Source organism: Furipterus horrens, unplaced genomic scaffold, assembly GCF_987537825.1.
Source record: "Furipterus horrens unplaced genomic scaffold, mFurHor1.1.pri manual_scaffold_3, whole genome shotgun sequence".
NCBI lineage: Eukaryota > Metazoa > Chordata > Mammalia > Chiroptera > Furipteridae > Furipterus > Furipterus horrens.
In genome coordinates, this window is record NW_028327173.1 from 14,649,994 (window position 1) to 14,675,043 (window position 25,050).

The window sequence follows — 25,050 nt, forward strand, 5'->3', positions numbered from 1 at the left end:
GGGCCAGGATGTTCTCTGCACCCAACCCTCGGGATGTAGGGCTCCCATCATGAGCCCAGCCCTTTCCATTCCCCTCTCCACCCCAGGGTGAGCTGGGCATTTCCCCATCTCCCTTTTAAGGGAATAATTTTGCTTTTCCCAGGCTTCAAGAAGGACATTTATGCCCTCTAAATTCAGCCTTGTGAGAATGTTATTAGCACTTATGGAATCAAGTTATACACACAAGTGTTTAAAAACCGTTTATTATGCAAAATGTTAACTTTTATAAAAAGTTTAATAACATACATCGCATGGTTACAGAAAGTCACCTTCCTGCATAAAGGTACAAAAGCTATATACTCTATTATAGAGTTCATAATCAGGGCAACAGAGCCTTTTCCCGAGACCAGAAGACCAGCTCTACTGCTGCCTTGGCGGAGTTTGGAGAGCAGCCACTCTCCCCCCCCCCCAGCCCACCCCCACACTCTGAAAGACAGTCTTTAAAACTCGGGGGTGGGGTGGGGCTGGGTGACGTTGCCCAGCTGGTGCCCAGCTCTTTAGGCCACCCAAGTTCATAGTCCTTCGCTCCCGGGCGCCAGGTCCAGCCTCGAGGCAGGGGTTTGGGGAAGTGAAGTGGGGAGGGAGAGGCTGGGGCCCATCCATGCTCTGGGGCTTCGGGCCATAGAGTCCTGGGGTCCTGGGTCCCAGGCGGATCGGGTGCCAGCACCTGCGTTCTGGGCGGGGGAGGAGAGAAGACCAGAGAGCCGTCAGTTTCCGCCGAGCAAGCCCAGGCGGGGGCCGTCCGCAGACTGGCGGGCGCCAGGGAGGAAACTTGGTCTCTACCTCCAGCTGATAACTCCGCGCCCCATGCTGCCCCCACCCAGTTGGCGCCGAACGAGCCCAGGCGGAGCTTGCACCACCCCTCCCCTCTTGGAATTGACACTAGTTGGGAGGGGGCTGAGGGATACACAACTCTCTTAGGACTCCAAAGTACTAACAGAACGGCTATTTTATTTCGTGGGACCTGCGTGTACTTTCTTGGGTCTTTGGCCACTGGGGGAGGGCAGGAGCAACGTGCGTTTAAGGTTTAAACGCACACAAGATGAAAATTGGTTCGTCATTCATGTGGTATGAACACGGGCAAGTCACTTGCCCCTCTGGCCTTGGTTTCTCTAAATGGAGGCGGTGGTAATCCCTTAAAAACCCTAAAGATTCACTGTTTAAGCACCACTGCGCCTGCACGTCCACACCCCCTCGAGAATGGAGTTCAGGGGTACTCACCTGGAGATGCCAGGATGGCCAGGTCAGTGGCAGAAGCTCCTCTTATCGTTGGAGATCACAAGTTCAGGAGAGAGGTCGGCTGTCTGAGAGAAGGAAAAGAGGTGAGTTACGTATGGCACTTGGGAGTTCCAGCAGTGCAGCAGCATCCCAGTTCTGGAATTCAGCTCCGCCCCACCTTCCGCGCACGCCCACGCGTACCTGGATGGGAAGATGCCGGCCGTCTGGGGGTCCAGGGGCTGGCTCGGCCAGGACCACCTGCAGGTCAAGGATGTAGTCGATGACGCGCTGCAGGATTTCCACCTGGCTAAGCTGAGTGCCTCGCGGGACGCCGGGTACCAGTTCTCTCAGGCGCGAGTAGCAGTGGTTCATGTCGTCGAGCAGGCTCAGCGGCTCTTCGGCTGCCGGGCCCTTGCCGCGGCCCCGCGCAATGGCTAGGCTGCGTTCGGACAGGCAGCACACCGCCTCGTAGCAGCCGCGCACCGGGCTTAGCGCCTTCATGTTGAGGAATTGAGGTTGGAGGTGCAGAAAAGACAAATTACGCAAAGTAAAACCCTACAACAGCGCGCTGTGCGCGCACGCTTGGTGCCGCTGGTACTTATAGAGGCAGCGGCGAAGGCACGCCCTTTTATGCAAAGCAGCCCGCCTCGGGCCCGCCCCCGCCCGGCCAAGGGCGTTCACAACGCGGTTAAATTGCAAACAGGCTTTCTTCGGCGGGTCTGACGCCGAATACCGCGGAATCGTGGATTCAAAGAATGAGGAAGCGCTGATACTGGGGAGAGGCGGGCCTCTTTGCCAGCAAGGATTTCAAAAATCACTTAAAACCATTAACTTCAAGAATTTGCCTTTTCCTGGCAGCGACCCAGATCTTTGAGCTCCCCTGCCCCCTGCCAGTCCACCCACAGCTCAACACTAGTTCGAACCCACAGCTCCTGTGAGGTCATAAATCCCTGAACAGCAAAGCAGCTTTTTTTTTTTTTTTTCAAAAGCAAAGATTTTTCAAGGGAAACTTGTAAGGAATTAGTGCCGCCTTGTTCCCCAATTTGCTGTTCGTCTGACCTCCAGACTCACTGGCGTCAGGAATTATCTTGTGACCAGAGGGGAAAAAAATTAATTGCGGTGAAGCTGAGGTTACAATGAAGAAAACAGATTTGGTTTAGGCGCTGAGATTACAGAAGAAGGAGGGGAAAGGGGTTTGAGCAAAAACCATTATTTGAGCAACAGGGGGGAAAAAAAAAAAGAGTCTGAATCGCTGCTTTTTGCACGGGAAAGGAAAAGTGCTACCACCCTCTGGCCTCGCGCACTCCATAAGGAGCCAACTATATGCCCAGTTATGTTTTAGAAGTGAGTTGGATTAGAATTTTGGACAGAGTTTTGGATGGGGGGGGTAACAGAAGAGATGATTTCTATATAACCTTTTTAGGAGCCACCCATGGAGTCAGCAAATCTCTTAACTCTTGCTTCCTCCTTTCTCCCCACTCTCCAAACACCTCTATGCAGAAAACAATAGTTTGGTGATAGCTCTATTGTCTATCCATTTATGCTATGAAACGGCAGGCCACCTGGACTTGATTATTCTTGGCCTTGCTGAAATAGCTCCCGCTCTATCTGAGAGCCCAGGAAAGGGACCAGAGAACAGGCAAGTTGAGCCCTGTATTACAACAGGACATTCATTCCATTCAGTATCCTTTGCTTGTCTTCTTATCACTTCCCAGAACTTTTGGGAAGCCTGAAAATAAATGCTGGTTTCCATCTCGACACTAACCAAGTAGGATCCCCCAATGGTTGCTTCCTTAATCAATCAGTTGGTAAATATTTATGGAGTCACTTCACATAAAGCAGTGGCTCCTGCTCTCAAGAATCTCACAATTTGGGGAGACAAGATTAACACAGGAAACAATTAAGAGTTCTATAGTATGTGGCACTGATTAACAGGACAATGAGAGCTCAGAGCTAGGAGTCTCAAAACAGTCATAATAAAAAGGACATGGGACTTGAAATCAACATTCCAGCCCTGCCAGTAATTTGTCATATGCTCTCGAACAAGCCCTGCTACCCTGGCCTCACTTGCCTTGTGAATAAAATGGGGAGATGGTTCTATGTTTATTTTAAATCATTTCCAACTGCAGAAGTCTAAGGCTTTATGATTTTGGTCAGGCAGCTGTGGAGTGGTAATGGGTGCAGAGAAGGGCTATAAAACATGTCCAATGCCACACCACAAATAATGGTAGAGCCAAACCTGAAGTCTTGTTCTTTGCTGTCATACCACAGTGTTCTGTGTCCCAAGGAATGTGTTTGAAAGACACCAGTCTTTTCAAGGACAGACTCTTTTAGTATAAGAAAAAGGGAGGAAATAACCTGTGAGTAAACAAATCAATCTAAATATACTAAAGACATGAAATGAAGAGCAGGCCAGCTATTTGGTCATGGAAGGGGAAAATAGTGACTGTGGCGCCTCCTGAATGACCATGTAGAAAGCCCTTTCCTTTTTATTCATGCAGATTTCCAGGGTTTGCGCAAAGCCCAGGAGGTTCTGGAAATACCATGGTCTTCATGGCCAGGCAGATTTATGTTCAAATCCCCATTCTCTTTTACTGATACTATGAACTTTGGGTAGGTCACCTCTCTGTGCCTCAACTTCCTGATTTATAAAATGAACCTAATTAGACCAACCTTATTCCTTCAACAAATAATTGTCAAATGCCTCTTCTCTGCAAGCCACTTGATGTGCTCTCTCCATCAGAACTGTTAAGTCTCCTTCGTGCCTGGGGACCCAGCATGGGCCAGGTGTGTGGTAGGTGCACAGCCCACAGGTCCTCACAGGTTCTCCTCAAGCTTGTAAAGTCATTTTCAAAACACCTTCACATTTGTTATTTCCCAAGATGCTTTCAGACCGAAATGCCTTTGGGCTGTGTGACATAAGGCAAGAGAGGGACACAGTAGGATTAGCACACAAAATTCTGTCCTGGCCATGCCAATAACTTGCAGTGTGGCCTGGTATGAATTTCCTTCCTTCCTGGGCCTCATTTTCTGTAAAATTGTGGGGGGGGGGGGGCAATGACCTCTAAGGGTCCTCTGCAATTGGTTGTAACACTGAATGAAGTTTGAACCCCAAATACTTCTTTTTCCCAACAGCAGTGGAGGGCTATTGGGTCTTATGCAACTTGCTTAGTGGTGGCGGGGCCTCAGCCTCTTCTTCCAAATGCCTCTGAACTTTCTGTTCCCAGTTCTGCTCCTTTTACCAGCTTTTCCCCCCTCTTGCATTTTTTATTTTTATGAAAGGATGTCATTAAGGCTTTTGTCTGCACTGTTTTTGTTTCAGAACTTTTCTCACAATCCTATTTTTTGTTGAGGAATCCGCTCCTTTGCCCAGCTGTGGGTCCCGCTCCCACAGCTGTGTTGATCTAAGACTCAGCCCCAGACAGCCTGGCGCCAGGGTGGGACGTCATGCGTTCACACAGGGATGCGTGTCCCAGGCAACCTTTCCTCGGGCAGTCACCGGCCGGCGACGGCCGCCCCCACCAATGAGCGTCCGACACCCGAGAAAGGGGTGGAGTTTGCGCCGCCCCGGCCCGGGAATCGCAGATGCTGAGAACTTGATAACGTTCCTTGAATTGGTGCCTTTTAAAGTCTTTTCCCCCCATTCTTTTCTTTCTTTTGTTTGTTCTCTTTCTTTCTACCGTCTTCCTTTATCTATATATGTATATAGTTTTTCGTTGTCGTCTTCTTCCTTTTTTTAACTATCTCCTCCCAGTGTCAGGAATTATTTTGTAAGCATTTCCAGGAACTGAATCTTCCTTTGCCAAAATGAAAAAAAAGAGGGAGAGAAACGAAAAAAAAAAAAAAAATTAAGTGTTGTGCTCTCTGATTTTTTTTTTAAAGAGTTGGCAGAACTATTAAGTTATACTGTTTTGTCTTTAAAATTTTTTAAAGTGGTGGGGGGTCTCTGAGCTGTGATTTCAAAGCCAAAGTAATGATGATGAGAGTTGCAGATGTCTTTTTGACTAAACGGAGCTTCTATCTACCTTTTTTTTTTTTTTTTTTTTTGGCCATTTATGTTGAAAGTGAGGATCAAGGAAACTTCAGAAAAACTTGCCCAAGATTACTTGGGATGACAGCTGCCCACCTGTGGCCAAGACCCAGACCTCCCTCTCATTTGGCTCTCTGTCCACTCTGCCCTCTAACTCTCATTAGCATTAGAGTGGTCTGCTGTGGTCTCAGAACTCCTCCCCCACACCCCTGCCAGACACTGCATTTCCTAACATGCACCTGTTTGCTCAAAAGTTCCTGTAAAGGTGTGTTGAGGACTTCCCAGTATACGTAGAATACAGTACATCCATTCCTTCTTCTCCCCTTAGCAAGTCTACACCTCAAAGTACTGCTTGAGATTTGTGCCATACAAGAAAGCACAGGGAATTCAGAAGCAAGACCAGCCTCAAATCGTTTGACAGACTACCTACCCTCAACTGTCCCCTCTGTAAAATGGGGTGAAAAATAATATTCATCTTCCTCACAGCTGGGAGGGTCAAAAGGGACAAGGACTGGAAAGTGTTGTGAGAACTAATTACTGTTATTATTTTATTCTCACCTGAGGACATGCTAATTGATTTTTTTAGAGAGAGGGAAAGGGAAGGAGAGAGAAAGGAACAGAAACAAGGATGTGAAGAGGAAACATTGATTGGTTGCCTCCCATATGCACCCTGACCAGGGACCAAACCAGTCCAAATGGCAGCCTAGGCATGTGCCCTGACTGGGAATCAAACTCGTGACCTTTTGGTTTACTTACTGGACAATGCTCCAACCAACTGAGCCTCATCAGCCAGGGCCGTAATTATTTTTATGTGCTATGATGTAAAGTAGCCCCTGGTGAGTAGGATAAGTGGTGCCAGGTGAGTTTAATGGTTCCTGCTGAGTCTGTTTTCAGGACTGTTTTCAGGAATCTGGACAATACTGAGAAGGGGCTCCTGGGGAGCATCTGGAGCTAAGGCATGAGTCCTTATAGGGGTGGCAATTTCAGGAGCCTCCAAGATGGGCTACTCTACAGTTAAGAAGTACTTGGTGCCATCGTCATCATTCTTCAGTGACTCTTAACTGTTTGCCACGTCCTGTTTGCCTTCTCTCGCATTACCTCACTGACCCATTTTATGGACAAAGAGACTGAGGTTCCAAGAGGTTAATGTGCTTGCCCATGGTCACATAGCTAGTAAGTGACAGATCCAAGATTTGTAACCAGGTCTGCTTGTCTCAAAGAGTGTGTCCTTTTGTGCCTATGCTTTTCATTCTGCTCCTTCACAGGACCTCCTGGGAAGGTAGCTTGTACCATAGAGGGTCTTATTCTATCCGATAGAGGACAGCAAGGAGTGGGGGAGTGCATTAAATTGGAATTGAGAGAGATAGAGGAAGGAAGAGAGAAACATTGATTTGTTGTTCCACTTATTCATGAATTCATCGGTTGATTCTTGTATGTGCCCTGACCAAGGAATTGAACCTGGAACCCTGGCATATCAGGATGACACTCTAACCAAATGAGCTACCGGGCTCAGGGAAAACTTTCTTTTTCCTCTTTTTAAAGCAGAGACTCAGAGAACATTGAAGTTAACTAACCCCTTGCTTCAGCAGGTAGGCAGTGACCATGGGATGTCCAGGGCCTAGCTTGGCATCTGGGGTGGGATGGGGGTTGGACACCCCCAGGGAAGTAAGAAGGGAGTTTATTTTTTGAGAACCTATCATATACTGGTGCTTTATACATTCTATCTTGTATAATCTAGAGTATTTAGGGGTAGGTATTATGACAAAGATATTGACGTTCAAAGAGATTTGTTCACACAGCTGGTAGGGAAAAGACTATCAAGATGTGAACCCAGACTGTGGCTCAAACATTGACACACACAAGGATGAAGACTAATATTCAAACTGCACAGTGTCCAGACACACAAGAACTAGTTCCCTCACCTTAGCACTTCTGGGCTAATGAAAAGAGGCCAGGGCAGCTGACTCTGGAAAGCATCAGTAGGTTATATGGGAGTTTAACTCTGATTTAACAAGAATATACTGCAGTAGTTTCGCTATTTCCAAAGCACCTACATTCATGGTTTTATTGAACACTCTCTCAACTACCGTGCGGGGTATAGAGCTCACCTGATTTGCAGTCAAGTCTTGTCTCCCTGGTCTCAGTATCACAGTGCCTGAAACAGAGTACGTACTTTGTAAAAATGGACTGAATTAAGTTCCACTCCAGTAATCACTTTCAGGAGACCACTTGGCGGGGGTGGAGGTGGGGGGAGGGTTAGCACTCAAAGACAAGTTATGCTGGATGACTCTGATTGTGACTCTCAGGCATAATGTTTTTGCTGCAGACAGATGCTGACATTTGGATTTGGGTTCCCACTAACGGGGTTCAGGAAACACTTTAGAAAGATGATGGAGTCCAAGACAAGAAAAGATGAAGGGGGGGGGGGGGAGAAGGCCTTGAAAAGCAATATTTACCCTGCCTAGATATTGTCTTGAGTTGGCTTATGTCCCAGCAGCAATTCAAAGGCTTCAAGGGTAATAGGTAGGGAGGTAGAGGGGAGGGATCTGGTCTGGGGACACAGCTGAACCTGCCAGAGAGGAAAGGGTTCCTCCACCCCTAACCTGGCCAGAACTGTACAGTGAGTTCAGCCAGCCAAAGGTGTCCTTGAGTGTAATCATTACAGCAGCCAAGCATCAGCGAGCTTGTAAAGGTTAATTTTTGCTGAGTGCCATCAATGAGCCAGGCATCTTTAGTGTGTTATCTCCCCCAGTTGTCATATAGATTGAAACTCAGACAGGTGAGATGACTTGCCCAAGGTCACACAGCTGTTGGGAGGCAGAGCAGGGCTGCCTGAGTCCAGAGCTTGTGCTTTGATACATGAACCAGACTACCAACTGAAGGGAGGAAGGGAGCAAATACTGGAAAATGGGCGAGTGTCTTAAGGAGAAATTGGGGATGAGAAAAGGAAAGTCCTATTTGATATCCATTTTGCTCAACACCCCCTTATGGTGTCAAGCAGTGTATGTGTGTGTGTCTCTAAGTAAGTGGGCTCTTCTCTGAGTGTGTCTCCCTGAGTGTGTGTTGTTGGGGTCTCTCTGAGTGTGGGACCCTCCAGGAGGCTTGTCTCCCTGCGTGTTGCAACAGCCTATTTAAACACGTGGTGTGTCTCCCTAAGTGCTGTGGCCCCGTGCCTGAGTACATGCTCTCCTCTGGGTGTGCAGCCTCTGCCTCGGTACCCACTTCGGTAAGTGTGCATCTTCCCCCAATCTCCGGGCCAGGTGCAGGACAGGGCCAAGAGGACAATGGGCCTGGGCGCCCGGGTGGCCTTTTCCTCCACTCCTTCACCCAACACGACTCTCCCCCGCCCCCCCCGCCTCCGCCAGCACCCCGCGCCCTAGCGGCCCCTACTCCGGCCCTGCCCGACCCTCCTGGCCCTCCCCCCACCCCGCGCCCCGCGCCCCGGTGGCCCCCACTCCCGGCGGCCTCAGGCGCGCAGCTGCGGGACACAATCGCAGGCGCCCCCTCCCCGCCCCCCGCGCAGCCCCTCGCCCAACAAAAGCCCCTTTCTTTCCCCACAACAGATTAAAGACCAGGAGGGGGTGAAAAATAGCTTCTCCAGCGCTGGCGGGGGGAGGGGCGCGGGAAAAGCTGGGGCTTTGGGGAATCTTTGATGGCGAGTGTGTGGGAAACCCGGAGGAATGTGGCTGCTGGGACAGACGCTGCGGGGCGAGCTGCCGGGAGGAGGGTCCACCCGGGACCCCCGAGTCCCCCGTGGCCTCGGCGCCGTCCGATCTCGTCCTCTGCTCGCCAAGCTTGTCCTCGAGCCCTGGTTCTCTCTCCCGCTTCGCGCCCCTGCTCTGTCTTTCCTCAGTTTTCTCAAATGCTAATTTCTCTATCTTCTTCCTGTCTCTCTTCTAATTTTCCTTTTCGCGAGTCCCTTCCTCTTCCACCTCTTTCTCTTTTTCTCATTTCTATTTTCTTCGTCTCTCCTCCCGTCTTTACCTTGATCTAAACATCCATCCTTCATAGTCCCTTTCTGTTTGGGACACACTCTCTGCCTCTGTTTCTTGATGGCTCCTTCTCTGTGCCTTTAGCTAAGGTTCCCCTCGGCTGGGTCGTAGGGATGAGGCTGCATTTAGCAGTTTCTGTCACCCTTTTTGCTGTCTGTTTGAAGAGGGCTGGGAAGAGGAACCTGGACTGTGGGTAGTTTGTTGAAACATCCCTTGCTTTACACATGTGAGTGCAGACGGGAGCTGGCAGGGGAAGTCTGCAGGAGCCCAGAAAGCCCAAGGGAGACTTGGGGAGGCCTGGCCCCCTAGACCAGGGTGGAGTAGGAATCGGGGCTCTTGGAGGCCTCCAAGGGTTCAGAATTATTTTCAGCTCAGTTTAATTCAGTCTCTGAAAGGAATTCCTGGCCCAGGACCGGATGGTGGCCTTGGGACCCTGATGGGAAATGGGTTGGGTCTCCTGGCCCCCTCCTCTCTAGTCCTTGGGACTGGCAGGCTTGGGGGAGGAAGGGGGCCAGTTCAAGACAAAGGGCTTCCAGGTGGCTGGGGGCAGGGACTCTCCAGGCAAAGACAGTGAGGTAGGCGGGGAAGCTCAGCCTAGGATCCTGGAAACCCATCATTTGCTCTTGGCTCTGCCACTCACTGACAACCCTGGGTGCATCCTTTCTCCTCTTTGGGCATCAGTGTCCACACCTGTAAAATGAAGTATTTGTTTAGATCAGTGGTCTTCAACCTTTACTTCCACCCACAGATCCCAAGATCCGGTTTATTCCAAATGTGTTGCTTATATTAATTAATCTGCTTTCTCATTTTGTTTTTATGAAAGACAAGCATTCAGTCAGAGCTTCTGATTAGCATGATTCATTACCATGCAGGGCTGTTCTGATTCCAGCCAAAGACGCCCAGGGAGACCCCTGAAGCCCTTGGTGCTTTAGCAGTCATCTGTGCAGCAAAATCCCATGGAAGACTTGGGTTTGAATCCTGCATCTGCTAAGTGTCCAGCTGTGTGACCTTGGGGAGGTCACACACACCGTCTGCTTCCTTATTTGTAAAAAGGAGATATTCATAATATCTGCTCTCTTGCATTGTGCTGAGCATTATGTCATATAGCAGATATAAAAATGTAAGAAATAGATGCCCGATAAATAACAATGTTAGGATGTTGATGGTCTATACCTGCGATTTTCAACTGGTGTGCCTCAAGAATTTTAAAACATGCAATACCTGACAATTTAGTTAGGGGCACTGACCTTTTCTCCCTTACATTGTCAAATAAAAATAAAAATTATTAAAATAGCCAAAACGATATCCAATGTGAATGAATCAAAATTATATCTTTTATTTTTATTTTTTTTTGTCAGGTTGGCAAAAAATATAATACATTTTGTGGTGTGCTGCAGAATTTTAGTAATTAGTTTATGTGTGCCGAGAGACGTAAAGGTTGAAAATCTCTGATCTGTATCAATGCTGTCCAAGAGAACTTAATGCGGTCACCAATGTGAGCCACGTATGTAATTACTAGCTTTCTAGCAGCCACATTTTTACAAAGTAATTTTAATAATCTATTTTATCTAATCCAATAGACCCCAAATATTATTTGAACATGTAATTAATACAAAAAAACTATTACATTTACATTATTTTTCAGACTAAGTCATCAAAATCTGGAATGTATCTTACAGTTCAGCACGTCCCACTCCATTCAGCCTCGCCGTATTTCAGGTGCTCGATAGCTACAAGTGGCTGATGGTTAACAGTTGGACAGCGCTGATTTAGTTAGTTAGAGTCAAGATAGACCTTAGGAAAGGACATTGGAGCTGAGTCTTGAAGGCCAGGTGCGATTTTAACAGATGAAAAGAAGGCAGGAGGAAGAGAACGGAGAGGACAGAGAATGATGTGAGCAAAGGTGCTGATTAGCTTGGCTGGGCAGAAGTCAGAGGGTGGGTTGGTTGGATGCCAGACATGACTGGGTAAGGACCTGGAGGTAGGGTATATGGAGAGCCTTTAATGCCGGTCTAAGAGCATAAAGAATGTGTGCCTTAATTCTTCAAGAAGACTGTCTCTTTGAGATCTACTTTCTTTTCAGGGAAGGAGGCAGCAGTGCTATGAGTACTGGCTACCATGTACTGAAGATTCAGTGTCGCCAGGCACTATACTAAGCACTTTATGTTCCTTATCTCATTAAATCTCTCAACAAACCCTCATACATTGCGGAAGGGGATGTAAAACTTTGGAAAACAGTTTGGCAGTTTCCTAAACAGTTAAACATAAATCAATTATATGACTTAGCAATTACCCTTCTAGGTATCTTCCCAAGATAAAATGAAAATGCATGTCTACCTAAAGAATGTATAGAGAAATTCATAGCAGCATTATTCATTATAGCCAAAAGGTGGAAACAACCCAAAGGTCCATTAACTAATGAACGGGTAAACAAAACGTGGTATATTGCATATACATATACAACATGTGGATGGACCTCAAAAATTATGCTAAGTGAAAAGAGAAAGAAACAAAGGACCACATAATAGTGTATGATTCCATTTATGAGAACTTTCCAGAAAAGATAAATCTATAGAGACAGAAAGTACATCAGTAGTTGTCTAAGGCTGGAAAGAAGAAGGAGAGTGACTGTTAATGGGTACAGGGTTTTTTGGGGGAGGGAGGGGTGATAAAAATACTCTAAAATTAATGTGATGCTTGTACAACTCTGTAAATATGCTAAAAATCATTGAATTGTATAAAGTGGGTGAATTTTATGGTATGTAAATTATACCTCAATGAAGCTCTTTAAAAAAGGAAGAGCATTCTCCCAACTTCTGTGATAGATACTATTATTATCCCACTTTACAGCTGCAGGAAGCTCAGAAAGGTGAAGTCCAAGGCTAGGAAGGGGAGGAGCCAGGTTTCAAACCTGCAAAGCTGTGCTCCTGGCCTCTGGGCTCTCCTTCTTCCTGGAGGTTCCTTGGCCTGTGCCCTTTATCTTTCTGGGACATTTAGCTCATAAGTTTGATGCCAGACATATTTTCAAGCAACAACTGCTTCTTAGATGACAAGGACCAGGAGGAGGTGGCAGAGGGCGTGGGACACTGGGAGAGCCTTCTTCGTGAGAAATCTCAGGCCGCAGCTTGACCAGGGTCATCATAGCAACCCCCACACTCTGACACCCCCTCCCCAACCATATCTCCTTCCCAAGGGAGGAAGGAACTTGGCTCCATAGCTGAGGGCAGAATATGAGCCAGAGACCTGACCTGACCCCCACCTTGGAATCTACTGGATCTGAGGCCATGATGGGGGAGGGACTATCCCCAAGTTAAACTAACAAACCAAAAACCAACTGTCTTACTTAACTTTGTTGTTTTACAAACACAGCATAGGATGGACTTGAGTTGAAAGTCATGGGACCTAGAGTCTTGAAAATCCTCTTATCGTTAAAGTCAGGGTGCTCGAGCAGCTCACCTTCTTCAAGCCTCAGTTTCTGTATCTACGAAATGGAGATAGTGATACCCTCTCAAAGGGTGGTTGCCAGGATTTGGGGGACCAGAGGTGAAATTCACTTCATTTTAGTTGTTATGGTTTTAATAATTCCCCCACTCAAAATAAGCAAAATTAAATGAGAATGGTAAAAATAGTTAATAATAAGAGTAAGTATTTATAGACACTGATTTTGTGCCTTTTCAAACACTTTACGGGCATTAATTCATTAATATTTGCAACAACCCATGAACTGGATATCATCATTACCTCCATTTTATAGATGTGAAAACTGAGGCTCAGAGAGGTTAAGTAAGTTGCTCAAGGTCACCCATTGTGGAAGGGGCAAATGGACTGGCTCAAGAACCTTAGCTTTTTGCCATTAAGAATGGACTAAAACAGAACTCAAGAAGATATCAATCTGATTTATTCAAGTCCTGGTGTGTGAGGATAAGGAAAAAAAAGCGGTCAGTTAAGATGACAGATCCACAGTAACTGGCCAATTTTATTAACATTTCACCATTTCTAAACCAACCCACAATGAGGTCCCTTATGCCATCTTCATGGAAGTGCAATAGTCACCATGACAACTGCATTCATGATTTTACCTTGGATGTAAACTATTATACTGTATTTTAAAATATTTTAAAATAACTACAGGGGTTTCAGTTTAATGTTTTAAATCGGTAACACTTTCACCTGGTTCAAAATTCAAAAAACATGAAATGGCATAAGGTGACCTCCTTCCCACCCCCACCCCTACCCTACCCGCCCCGCCCCCCCGGCCTACCAGTCTCCTCACAGCCAGCCAATATTGCTCGCTTTTTAAGGGCAAAGGGAAGAACTGATACTTTTTGAAATTAGAAAATGTGTGCTTGATTTGTTCTGAAGCCACCAGGCATAAAGTCTACCTTACTTTGGTTGATTTCTTCAGGTGGCCTCTGCCTGATTTCCTGTACCCTTTGATGCACCACTGCTTCCTGCAGGTGATGCTTGGTCCCTTAGGGAAATGGTTGGTCCCTTCTCCCTCTAAACTTTCCCCCAGGAACCCCCTCAGGTACCCACTATGCTCCTGGCCACATGCCCTCCTACCTCCAGGCCCTCTTGTTCCTCACTCCGCCTCCGGAGCCTGTAAATGCCAGAGAACAAATCATCATCTCACCCTGGCTGATGGGGTGGAGGTGGATCCAGAGGTCACACCTGGGTGGCCTCAGGCCAAATCTAGCACATGAGACATTTTTGGTGGTGGTGGTGGAGGTGCTTTGCCTGATGATTTCAAAATTGGAAAACTTCACCAGCTTTTTTTCAATATTGGCAGATCCAGCCACACTGACCCTGTATTCATGCATGATGAAATCAGCTGGGGCTGAGTGGCAGTTGTCTGCTTTAGAAGGAGTATGTGCCCTCTGGATTGTCTCAGTCCCTATCACACCCTATCAGGTAATGTGGTAGGCTCAGCAGCCTCTCCATAGATGTCTGCACCCTAATCCCTGGAACCTGTGAATGTTAGATTACATGGCAAAGGGGAATTAAGGTTGTTGATAGGCTGATCTGAAAATAGAGAGATGATCCCAGATTATCTTGTTGTGTCCAATGTAATCACAAGGATCCTTAAAAGAGGAAGAGGGAGTCAGGAGAAGAGAGTCAGAGAAAAAGATGTGACTATGGAAACAGGGTCATAGAAGTGCCATGTTGCTGGCTTTGAAAATGGAGAAAGGGGCCATGAACCAAGGAATGTTGGCAGCCTCTAGAAGGTGGAAAAGACAAGGAAATGGATTGTTTTCTAGAACTTCCAGAAAGAGACACAGTCCCTGACTTCAGCTCAGTGAAATCTGCAGTTGGGGGAGTGGGGCACCGCTGGTAAGAACTGCTATGTTAGACACTTAGCTTAAAATGCTCCATATGTGGCACGTATTGTTATAAGGACTAGGTGTGTAAGGTAGGTCCCAGGCAGAGGGGAGACACGAGTGGCTCCTGCTTTGGCTTTTTCTCTCTCTGCTCTCATAACACCCCTTTCCCTGGTCTTGGTCCAGAGCCCAGTGCTCACAGAGAGAGCTGGGCTGAGCATTTGGGCCTTGGGTGTAATCACTCAGAAAGGTGGCAGCTGTCAGCAGCCAGCAGAGGAATCTGATCACTGATTGAAGACAGGATTAGAGGGTCAAAATGGAAAAGCAGGGACTCGGCCCCAGGCTGGGAAAAGGACTATGAGAGCTGCAGGTGGGAGGATCAGGAGCAGGTCCTGAAGTGAGGTGTCAGGTGGGCAGGGCTTGGGGTTGGTCCAGGCTGTTTTAGGTGGTGCCGCCTGGTGTGGGCATGACTGATGGTTTAAGATTGCTGAGGGAAAGTGAGGGGAAGTAGGCGGATTCGCTGGGAGGGAGCTGACAAACTAACTGATCCAGAGAAATTAGTGATGACTGATAGTGGTTTACTGTATCCGACTTGCCAAAGATATTCATGTTCAACAGTGCATATCACTTTAATATAAAAAGATGAAGTGTGCCCTGGCTGGTGTTGCTCAGTGGATTGAGCGCTGGCCTGTGAACCAGAAGGTCGGCGGTTCGATTCCCAGTCAGGGCACACGCCTGTGTTATGGGCCAGGTCCCCAGCTGGGGTTGCGCGAGAGGCAACCAATTTATGTATCTCTTGCACATTGATGTTTCTCTCCCTTTATTTTTTCCCTCCATTCCTCTCGCTTTAAAAATAAATAAAATATTTGGAAAAAAAAAAAGATGAAGTGATATTTAAGATAACAGTGTCTGAGAAGGAAAACCTCATGGCCAGGGGTATGTAGGATGTTTCATGATAGCCACATGCCTCACCTGCTCTCGGGGCCTCACACCCCCAGAAGGTCTCCCATCTTCCAGGCCCTGTGCCCTTAAATGTCCTCAGTCTTTCATTACAATTCTTCCACTTACTTTCTGTGCATTCTGGGCAAAGATTTTGTTTATTTGTTTATATTTATTTATATAAAATACTTATATAATAATATATGCCGACCACTGTTCTATGTGCTTTACAAATATTAATTTATTTAATCATCATAATAACCATGGACAGAGGTACTGTTATCTCTATTTTATAGATGGGGAAACTGAGGCCCAGAGAGGTTAAGTAATTTGCCCAGGACCACCTGGCTAGGGAGTGGGTATACCTTCTTAGCTTTCTCAGCTGTTTCTCAGATCTGACACTATGACTTTTAGGGCCAGACAATTCTTTGTTGTGGGGGTTGTCTTGAGCATCATAGGATGTTTAATAGCATCCCGGCCTCTACCTATGACATGGCAGCAGCAGCCTCCCTCCTAAGCTGTGACAAACAAAAATGCCTCCAGGCCTTGCCAAATGTTCCCTGGGGGCAAAGTTAACCCCAGTTGAGAACTATTGCTCTTATAAGATCTGGGAGGATTAAGTGAGGTAACACATAGCATATCAGATGTCTCCATTCATTCCTTTTCCCATCTTTCTACGTCTATACTCAGTAAATTCTGACTCCTCGGAACTCTTTTTCTCTCTCTGGTCCTTTGCTGATCTTGAAGGTGGGCCCAGCTAAATGTAGACTGGATGCTTGAGAGCTTCCTGCAAGCCTGAAGCTGGCTCCTGGAGTCAGACCTGCTTTCTGGCCCCATCACTTCCACTGACATGCCCTGTGGCCTTGGTGGGACCCCTTTTCCTCCTTGAGCCTCAGTTTCCCCATGTGTACAATGAAGGGGGTTGATCTAAAAGTTTTCCAAAGAGTCTACTCACTGCAGAAATCAGTGACTGGGTGATTCATACCAAATACAAACAAATTCCCCTCCCAAAGTCCAAATTCTTTCAGAGACTTAGTCATTCCAGGGTTTGAACTTTCTCGCAAAAGCCATTTGAAAAATTCTTCCAGCTGAAAAAAAAAAAAAAAAGCTATTAAAAGAAAGTAAAAGTTTCAAAACCAAATCCTAAGCAAACACCCCTGAAAACAATGCACACACATGCTCTCACACACACACACAGCACCCAAGGTAACTCCGAGAACAGGATATGAAACCTTGCAGGCCGATGGTAAGAAATGATTCACAGGCCTTTTGAGATGCTTCTATTTCAAGGCATGATCCACCCACTGGATCTGGTGGCTCCAAAAACAAAGTAAACCTTAAAGAAACTGCCATTCCTTATCTCAACACAGAGTTAGCCTAGACAGCATTCCCAGCTCTCAAGGGCTCCAGCCAGAAGACAAAGTTGAGTCCTGTGAATTCTCTTTCTGTTCTATTTCAAGTCTCAAGCTGCTGGCTTGTTTAAAGAAAGTCTTTTGCATCTACCTTTGGTTGGCTGACCCGAGTTTAAAGCAACAGAGCCTAATGGGTTTACAATGCAGCCTGTGAGTTCGAAAGTTTTGTTTAGCAAGGCTCTGTCCTAGTAGATCTGGCCTGGTCATTCCTATAGCTGTCTCCAACTAAACAATCCTACCTGGCTTGGATATTGTGCATATCAATAAGATATTGCCCCAAGCCAGGAAACATAAATTTTAGCACACCATTCAAAATGTCATGCTCTTATGTAAAATAGAAATAGAAAAGTAATTTATTCATTCAATGAAGTGCATATTGAGCGCCTACTATATGCCAAGTACTGGGATAGGCACCAGAGAGGTACTGCTGCTAAGATACAGCCCCTGCCTTCAAGGAAATAGGAATAGCAATTGAATAGGAAAAGCAGGCAAGTTAAATATCATAGAAATATATGGATCAATTCCTTATAGGAAATGTCTTGCATAAAAAATGATACCAAAGTTGGAAAAAAATTAAAGAGATTGTCCTCGCGGGGTGGCTTAGTTGGTTGGAGCATTGTCCAGTAAAAAGGTCACAGGTTCAATTCCCAGTCAAGGCACATACCTGGGTTGCAGTTCAGAGAGTTTCGGTCCCCTGCCAAGACACATAAGAGACGTGACCAATCAATGTTTCTCCCTCTCTCTCCCTCCCTCCCCCTCTTTAAAATCAATAAGCACGTGCTTGGGTGAGGATTTCAAAAACTTTTTTAAAGAAATGCAAACTCCTGCAATATGGTTAAGTATGTTCTTCTCTGTGCTTACCCTTGCTTTTTTGTTTTAAATTTAGAAAGCTGCTAAATTTCACTGATGCTTCAGCTGCTCCCCAGAATCCTGCAGAAAGGGTCACCATTTGGCTCCATCTTATGTTCACACCATTATTTCTACATGGAAGCTTCCCTCTTCTCCTTGTCTGCCCTCCGGGGTCAGATTCAGAGCCCATTTCCCCCAGGAAGCACTTGCAGACCTGTCTGGCCACGTTCTCACTAATTCCTTAACACACGGAATTCGTGCTTCTTACTTGGCGTTTTGCCTGTGCTGCCTTGGGACCTCTCTTGTGTTTCTGTCCTGAATTTTTACCTAACTCGTGAATTGGGGAAAAGAGGATAAGAACTGATATTTATTAAGTGCTATCTTGATGGCAGGCATTTTGCTAGCTGCTTACTGTGTACATTAAGTATTTGGCACACAGAAAATGTTCGATAAGTATTTGCTGTCAGAATGCTTGGGTGAGTTCATGTACACCTAATAATGACACTTTGAGGCAAATGCTATTCGTAGTCCCCTTTTAGAAATGAGGAAACTGAGGCACGGACAGGTGAAAGCCTGAATTTGATGTCTTTCTGCCTCCAAAGCTAAAGTTCAGGCTCATTCTTCTACTGTGTGTCACGTCTTTCCAAATACATATACTGTATATATTTCCCTAAAGCATCTCGCACATAGTAAGTGCTTAATAAATAGCTTTTGATTGATAGGACAACCATCATGTTCCCTACTTTACCCCATCCCAGATATTATCAGTTGTTCTCTTCTGTGGGTTCATAGTCTTTATTTCTGTTCTCAGTTTAAAACCACTGCACCGCTACCTCTGGCTGTCCGCCTCTCCCACTAGAGTGTGGGCAGCATTAAGGCAATGTGCCTGCTATGTCCCTGGCTGTCACATTGTCCATGCTCAGTGAAGATATGCTGAATGGGCTGGGGATGTAGTGGGTTGAATTATGCCCCCTACCAAGATATGCCCAAGTTCTTACTCTGGTACCTGTGCATGTGACCTTATTTAGAAATAGAGTATTTATAGATGTAATTAAGTTAAGGATCTCAAAATGAGATCATCCTATATTTAAGGTAAGCCCTAAATCCAAGAACTAGTGTTCCTGTAAGAGAAAGGAAAGTGTGATCTGAGACAGAGAGAGAAGAAGGCCAACTGAAGACAGGCAGCGATTGGAGTCTGAAGCTCCAAGCCGAGGAACACCAAGGACTGACTGCTGGCAGCCACCACAGGCTAGAAGAGAGGCATGGAATGGGTTCCCCCTTAGAGCCTCCGGAGGGACCCAGCCCTACTAAACCTTGATTTTGGACTGCTGGTCTCCAGAACTGTGAGAGAGTAAATGTCTGTTGTTTTAAGCCACCCCGTTTGTTACAGCAGCACTGGGAGGCCGGGGCTGAGCAGGAGGATAATCTGGCTAAGAAATTCGGGACTCAAAGAGAAACAGCTTAGACATGGGGGTCACACAGACCTGGCTTCTGCACCTCCCTGGTATATGGTCTTGATTAATCGATTTCGCTCCCCTGAGCCTTAGTCTTCTTTGTAAAACGGGGAGAGTCATAGTAATAGCCGACATCTGCAGAGTGCCAGGCAGCATACTAGGCACTTGGCTGCATCCTATGACGTGGCCTGGATAATAGGCCAGGAGTCACCAGGAATTTTTAAAAACTGGGTTTGAAATTTATGATCTCACCTTGCCACTTATGAAGAAATCTCCATCTGGCACTGTTTTGCTTTGGATCTTCCAATGAGATTAGTCATGAAAAGAGCACAGACAGAATCCGTCAGCACCAGGTTCAAATCCTCTCTGTGGCGTCGACCTGATGGGTGAACTGGTGCGATCTGTGCTGGTCCTCCGAGCCTCGGTCTTCTTGTCTGTAACTGGTCCCCACCTCACAATGTTGATGTGATGTTTGAGTTAAATGATATAAGGGAATGCGCACAATTATGGCTGTTCCGTAAAGGATGGTGCTGTTCTGGCACTTAGTAGGTTGTTAATGAAAGGAAGTGGCTGCTGCCGCCACAGATGATGACTCAGGAGGGAACAGCCCAGAACAGCAAGCGAATGAGAAGAGGGCTGCAACAGCTGGTGGCTGATTTTCCCAGAGAAGGACTGAGGGACAGCGAGGGCCTCTCCGGCAGCTGCTTCCTGGGGTTGTGATGTCACCAGCCCATCCAGGAGGCCAGGGTACCAGCGCCTGTCACTGTCTCCCAGCTGGCCGGCTCCGCTTCCTGCGCCCCGAGCCTGCCCTTGCCTTCTTTCTCATGACCCTCATGAGACAGCTGGACAGCGGCTGAAGGAACAACTCTCATCTGCAAGTTGGAGAAGCAGGGGTCCCCTACTGTTCCGCAGGGCTCCTGCACCTTGGGAGGGACCCCAAAGAGTGACTCTTGTGTAGTGGTTTTCAAGGTGGGTTCCTCCAGTCCCCAGGATTCTGTGGAAGTGCCTCGCGGGCCACTGAGGGTGGGGATGGGGAGCATGGTGGAAGTGAGGGGTATACCGAGCAGGCCGGGTTCTCAAGCCACCCTCTCCACTCTTCTAAATGGCCCCTTTTATCTGGTTTACATATTGGATCTTCATGTACAATTAACTTTAGGGGAAAAAACTTGCAACAAAAGAAAGTTAAAAACCTTGGTATTTTATGTTTATGTGAATTGTATCTCAGTTAAAAACAAAACAAAACAAAAACACACCTCTGATCTATACTACCCCTTTCATTTTCTAGATGGGAGACCGAGGCCAAGTCAGGGAAGCAGCCTATTCACGGTGAACCGACGAACACATCAGTGACAGAAAAGGAACCAGGCCTCCGCTACAAGGCAGATGCTGCTTCTACACCATGTGCTACCCAGGGTGCTGTGGGGGGCAGACAGTTCTGATGGCCACATCTGACAGTCCCTGCCTGATCCCGTCACTCTCTGGGGCACAGCTCAGATACAACGTGGAGCCAACTCGGGGACTAAGGTAAGCAAACTTGAGGCTCAGCCTCCAATCACCTTGCCTCTCTGAGCTTCAGTCACCTCCTTCTGTGAAAGGAGGTACTGGTGCCTAAAGAGTACTGCTGGGAAGATCAAATGCATTCGTTTTTCTTGGAGCAAATTTTTGAAAGCGCCTACTATGTGTCAGGCATAGAACCTGGTTTTGAGAATCAAGGAGGGACCAGGATGTCAGGTTCCTGCTCTCATGGACACTTACATTTTTATGGGAGAGGCTGATCATAAACAGGTAACAAATATATCAACAGGAAAATGTCGGAGAATGGTAAGTTCTAGGATGGAAATTAAAAGAATGGTGATGTAGAGACAGAGCACACTTCTGATTAGACTGGGCAGTTGGAGAAGATCTCGAGAGGTGATATTTGGACTGAGATGATATTTGAGCAGAGACCTCAAAGGTGAGTACCTAGGGAACTGATGCTAAAGACGATGCTGTGTAAGTGAAGAGCAGCGAGTGAAGGATGAAACAGACTACCACGAGTATCCATCTGTGTTACAACTCAATTATTATTAGAAAAACACAAATGTGATGTGCACGTGTCACGGCTTTGTTTCTCTATTTGCATTTGATAGTGGTAATAATAATAATGTAATAATTTAATCATCATAGCAACCCTGTCAGCTAGACAGTATTATTTCCACCATTTTACAGCAAGGAAACTGAGGCTCAGAATGGTGAATTGACTGTCCTGAAGCCACAACGCCAGAAAGTGGTAGAGCTGGAATTTGAATCCAAGGTCTGTGGTTTAACCATTGCTCAATGTCGCCTAACCCACTGTCTGCCCATAGTAGGTGCTCAACGAAATGGATGTCAGCATGTGTTTGGAAAGAGGGAGCTCTGGTCAGCCGCTCAGCCATTCCAGACCCTCAGCACAGCTGCCCCTTGAGTGGCACGTGGGGTCTTGTGCTTACCTTTCCCTGCCTTGCTTCTACCAACCTTCCAAAATAAGGCCCTGATGTCCCAGTTGGGGGTGGGGATGACTGTTGAAAATGTGCTGGCAGGAGACACAATGGTGTCTGCAATCATCTGTGTGGATTGTGAAACCTAGACAAGTTCTGAGACCATGACTCACAAATTTTACGTCAAGAAGGAAATTACAAACAAGTAATAACTAGGAGCATCGTATCACAGAGCGTCCTTTTCAGGCGGTGTCACCCTGGGCCCCTGACCCTATATTTTAGTCACTGCAGGCATCTGGAATACAGATGGGAGCCTTGCACCGCCTCCCCCAAGCTCAGGGCATCCTCCTCTCAGGCCCTCCCTCTATGGAGAGTTGCATTGGCCTCTTCCCAAGCTGCCACCTGATCTTCCTGTAGTTTTCTAAGATGATGGTTCCTGCTGGGAAGGCTGGGTTTGAATTCTGGCTCAGCCACTTACCAGCTGAGTGCCCTTGGCAAGTTTCTGGACCTTTATATCCTTTTACAAGGACTAAGCAGGGCTACAGTTGCCCATCTCCTAGGGCTCCAAGAGGGCAGCATCCTTGTCTGTTGTCTATTGCTGTATCCCCAGGGCTTAGAATGGTACCAGCATACAGTAGACCCTTTATACATATTTGCTGAATGAATGAATGAAAGTCCTAGTACAGCGCCTAGACACATAGTAGGTGCTCAGGATCTGGTCACCGTTATTATGGCTACTAATTCCTGAAAGAGAACCTCCTGAGCCGCTGACCTCAGGATTCCTGCTGTTCAGCCTCTCCTCTCAGCTGGGGTCTCACCCCACACCTCTGGATACTTCTCCGAGACTGCTTTATCTTTTGGGATACATGGGTCTTCTTTCTGCAGCTGGGGTGAGGGACAGAGAGAACCTCTTGATAAAAATGGGGCAACTGGCTCCTTGCTTCAGTCAAGGGTCAAGCAGGAACCAGATGGCTCATTGGAAAGGGCAACTGGAGAGAGAATTAAATGAAGGATCTTCATCTCTCAAGGGGTTGGCAGGTGAAGGGATGGAGGGGCACCCAGGGACTAGTGAGCACGGGAAGCCCTGGCCCCCAGGAGTCTGAAGGGGTGAGCACAGAGTGGTGAGAGCTGCAGCTCCAGGAGGAAGCTGTGGCCTTTAGGTGGAACTAAACACAGTCAACCCAGCCCAGAGGGCAGGGGGGAGCCAGGACAACAAAAACCTGTCCCCTCTCTCTTCCTTTAGACACCAGCCTTTGGCCAGTGTTTCCATCAAACATGAGTGGAAGCCAGAGAGAAGAGAGGCCCAGGTGCTTCCCGGGGTGGAGAAGGGAGGGCCAATCTGGAGGGGCACATGGGTAACGCACAGCAAGCTTTGTTTTTGTTTTCAACACCTGTGTGTGCGAAGGGCTGTACATACATTATTATGCATATGACATATCCCGCCTGGGAGGTGAGGAAACCGAGACTCAGAGCGGTAAAGTCCCTTGCCCCATGTCACACAGACAGACCTTCTGACCTCATAATTCATGTTCTTTCCATGTCACATGACTCTGACAGGGCTCACAGTGACTTCCTGGCTACGTTCTACTTTCCAGGGAAATCTCTCTTGACCCAGTGATGTTGAGACTCAAGGACAAGGAAATTCAGGGGACAGGGTGGACCGATGACAGGGAAGATGTTTACATGGGGGAGCCTCTTTGGTGCTTACCAAACTGTTCCAAGACCACCTTTGAAGATGAGTTCTCACTCATTCTGTGATTCAGTGGTTGTGAAACCTACAAGGTAAGGCCGGCCAGGGCTGGGCTGCGGAGGGGCATCGCCCGTGGAGATCAATGAGTAATTAGGTAATTACCACCCGGCATCCCACCTCCTAGAGGAATACACACACATATGTGCAAAGAGGCATATATAAAGATGATCATTGCTGTTTTTCTATAACAGTGAAAGATTGAAAACCTCCCAATGTCCATCGTTCAGTGTTTTGATGGTACTTGGGATTTAATTTATAGAGCTGACCGAGTGATGACACGGTGAGGACAATGCCATTAAAATAAGTTTTGTTACTTACAGTTCCCAAGAGGAGGGGGCACATAACACCACACGAGGCCACATGGGGAAGCACCAGGGTCAGTTAGGAGGCAGAAGGAGCCAGGGATGGAGTGGGGAGGGGACAAAGCGAGGGGCAGGGCATGACCCACAGCCTGGACTGTGGTTTCCTCAGTACAGGTGGGCAAGGTAGGGTAGACAAGTTTGAACAAGTTTAGGATTGGATAGTTTGAATAATGTCAGCAGGCTCTGGCTAGAGGGATGTTTTCAAGCTGTGTGGTAGCTGGCTGGGGTGATTTAAGGCAGGGGAAACATTGACTTGTGTGTGAGTTAGATAAAGGAGGTGGTTGGGGATACGGGCTCTAAATATGAGAAGTGTGTCCTCAGGCAAGTTGTATATTATACTATCTCTAGGAACGAGCCAGCCCTGGGAGGGGCAGTCTTTCCAGGATTAGCAAGGCCCGAGGATGTGAAGCCATCAGAAAATACAGAAAATTAAAAACACGATTAGCACATTTGGGGAATGACTATAATATGACTGTACATTCGTACTTTGGGATACAAAACAGAAGTTCTGACACAGATGACCTTTAAGACATGGTTAAAAAAAGAAGTTGTGAAACAGTAATTACCCACATGATTCTATTTACATGTAGAAAAAAATAAACAAAATGAATCTTAAACTTCTGTACATCTACATGTGTGCATTGCATCACAAATGTATGAATGGACACACGAAACTAGCATGAATGAAAATAAAGTCTTTTATTACTGTATTTATGTACATGTTTATGTATTACCTGTGTAAATGACTAGGAAAGAATTGATTTTAAAAAACAACCCAATGGAATAAGGGAAATTGGGTGAAGGTAGTCGAAAGGTACAAACTTTCAGTTATAAGGTAAATAAGTACAACATGGTGACTATAGTTATAGTATAAAACTGTAGTTATAGTTATAATACTGTATTGTATATTTGCAAATGGCTAAGAGGGTAGATCTTAAAAGTTCTCATCACAAGAAAAAATAAATTTGTAACTATGGGAGGTGATGGATGTTTACTAAACTTATTGTGTTAATCACTTCACTATATATATATTTATACACACATATATGTCAAATCATTATGTTTACAACTTAAACACAATGTTATATGTCAATTATATCTCAATAAAACAGGTAATAAAATATAAGAACAACTCTTCTTCTCCCCACTGATGTCAGACCTATGTGATGAACACTGTGACGGGGAAGTGTGGGGACTGGCTGCTGTGGAAATAGAGAGGAGGTGGCCTTCA

The 25,050-nt window shown here is 46.6% G+C and overlaps 1 protein-coding gene and 1 long non-coding RNA gene across 4 annotated transcripts; one reads left to right on the forward strand and one right to left on the reverse strand.

Moving 5' to 3' along the window:
• Positions 1 to 226: 226 nt before the first annotated feature.
• On the reverse strand, positions 227 to 1,837 carry ID3 (inhibitor of DNA binding 3). Its single transcript, XM_090271486.1, has 3 exons — positions 1,459 to 1,837; positions 1,261 to 1,343; positions 227 to 713 (listed from the first exon to the last, which is right to left on the reverse strand). The coding sequence occupies exons 1-2, from the start codon at positions 1,756 to 1,758 to the stop codon at positions 1,284 to 1,286; spliced, it is 360 nt and encodes a 119-aa protein (XP_090127612.1). The 5' UTR covers positions 1,759 to 1,837; the 3' UTR covers positions 227 to 713; positions 1,261 to 1,283.
• Positions 1,838 to 8,459: 6,622 nt separating this feature from the next.
• On the forward strand, positions 8,460 to 25,050 carry LOC150014343 (uncharacterized). Of its 3 annotated transcripts, none has more exons than XR_016509922.1 (4): positions 8,460 to 8,513; positions 20,537 to 20,775; positions 23,303 to 23,489; positions 24,932 to 25,050. It is a non-coding gene; the product is annotated as an uncharacterized LOC150014343 (long non-coding RNA). The 3 variants fall into 3 exon arrangements; XR_016509921.1 differs by lacking the exon at positions 24,932 to 25,050 and adding an exon at positions 24,168 to 24,418; XR_016509923.1 differs by lacking the exons at positions 8,460 to 8,513; positions 24,932 to 25,050 and adding exons at positions 20,117 to 20,220; positions 24,168 to 24,418.

Bases quoted from the DNA above. Each gene is read 5' to 3' on its own strand.
- ID3 (XM_090271486.1), bottom strand. From the start codon at position 1,758: ATGAAGGCGCTAAGCCCGGTGCGCGGCTGCTACGAGGCGGTGTGCTGC. The intron at 1,344-1,458 runs GTACGCGTGGGC...TCCTTCTCTCAG, and splicing joins GCCGGCATCTTCCCATCCAG to ACAGCCGACCTCTCTCCTGA.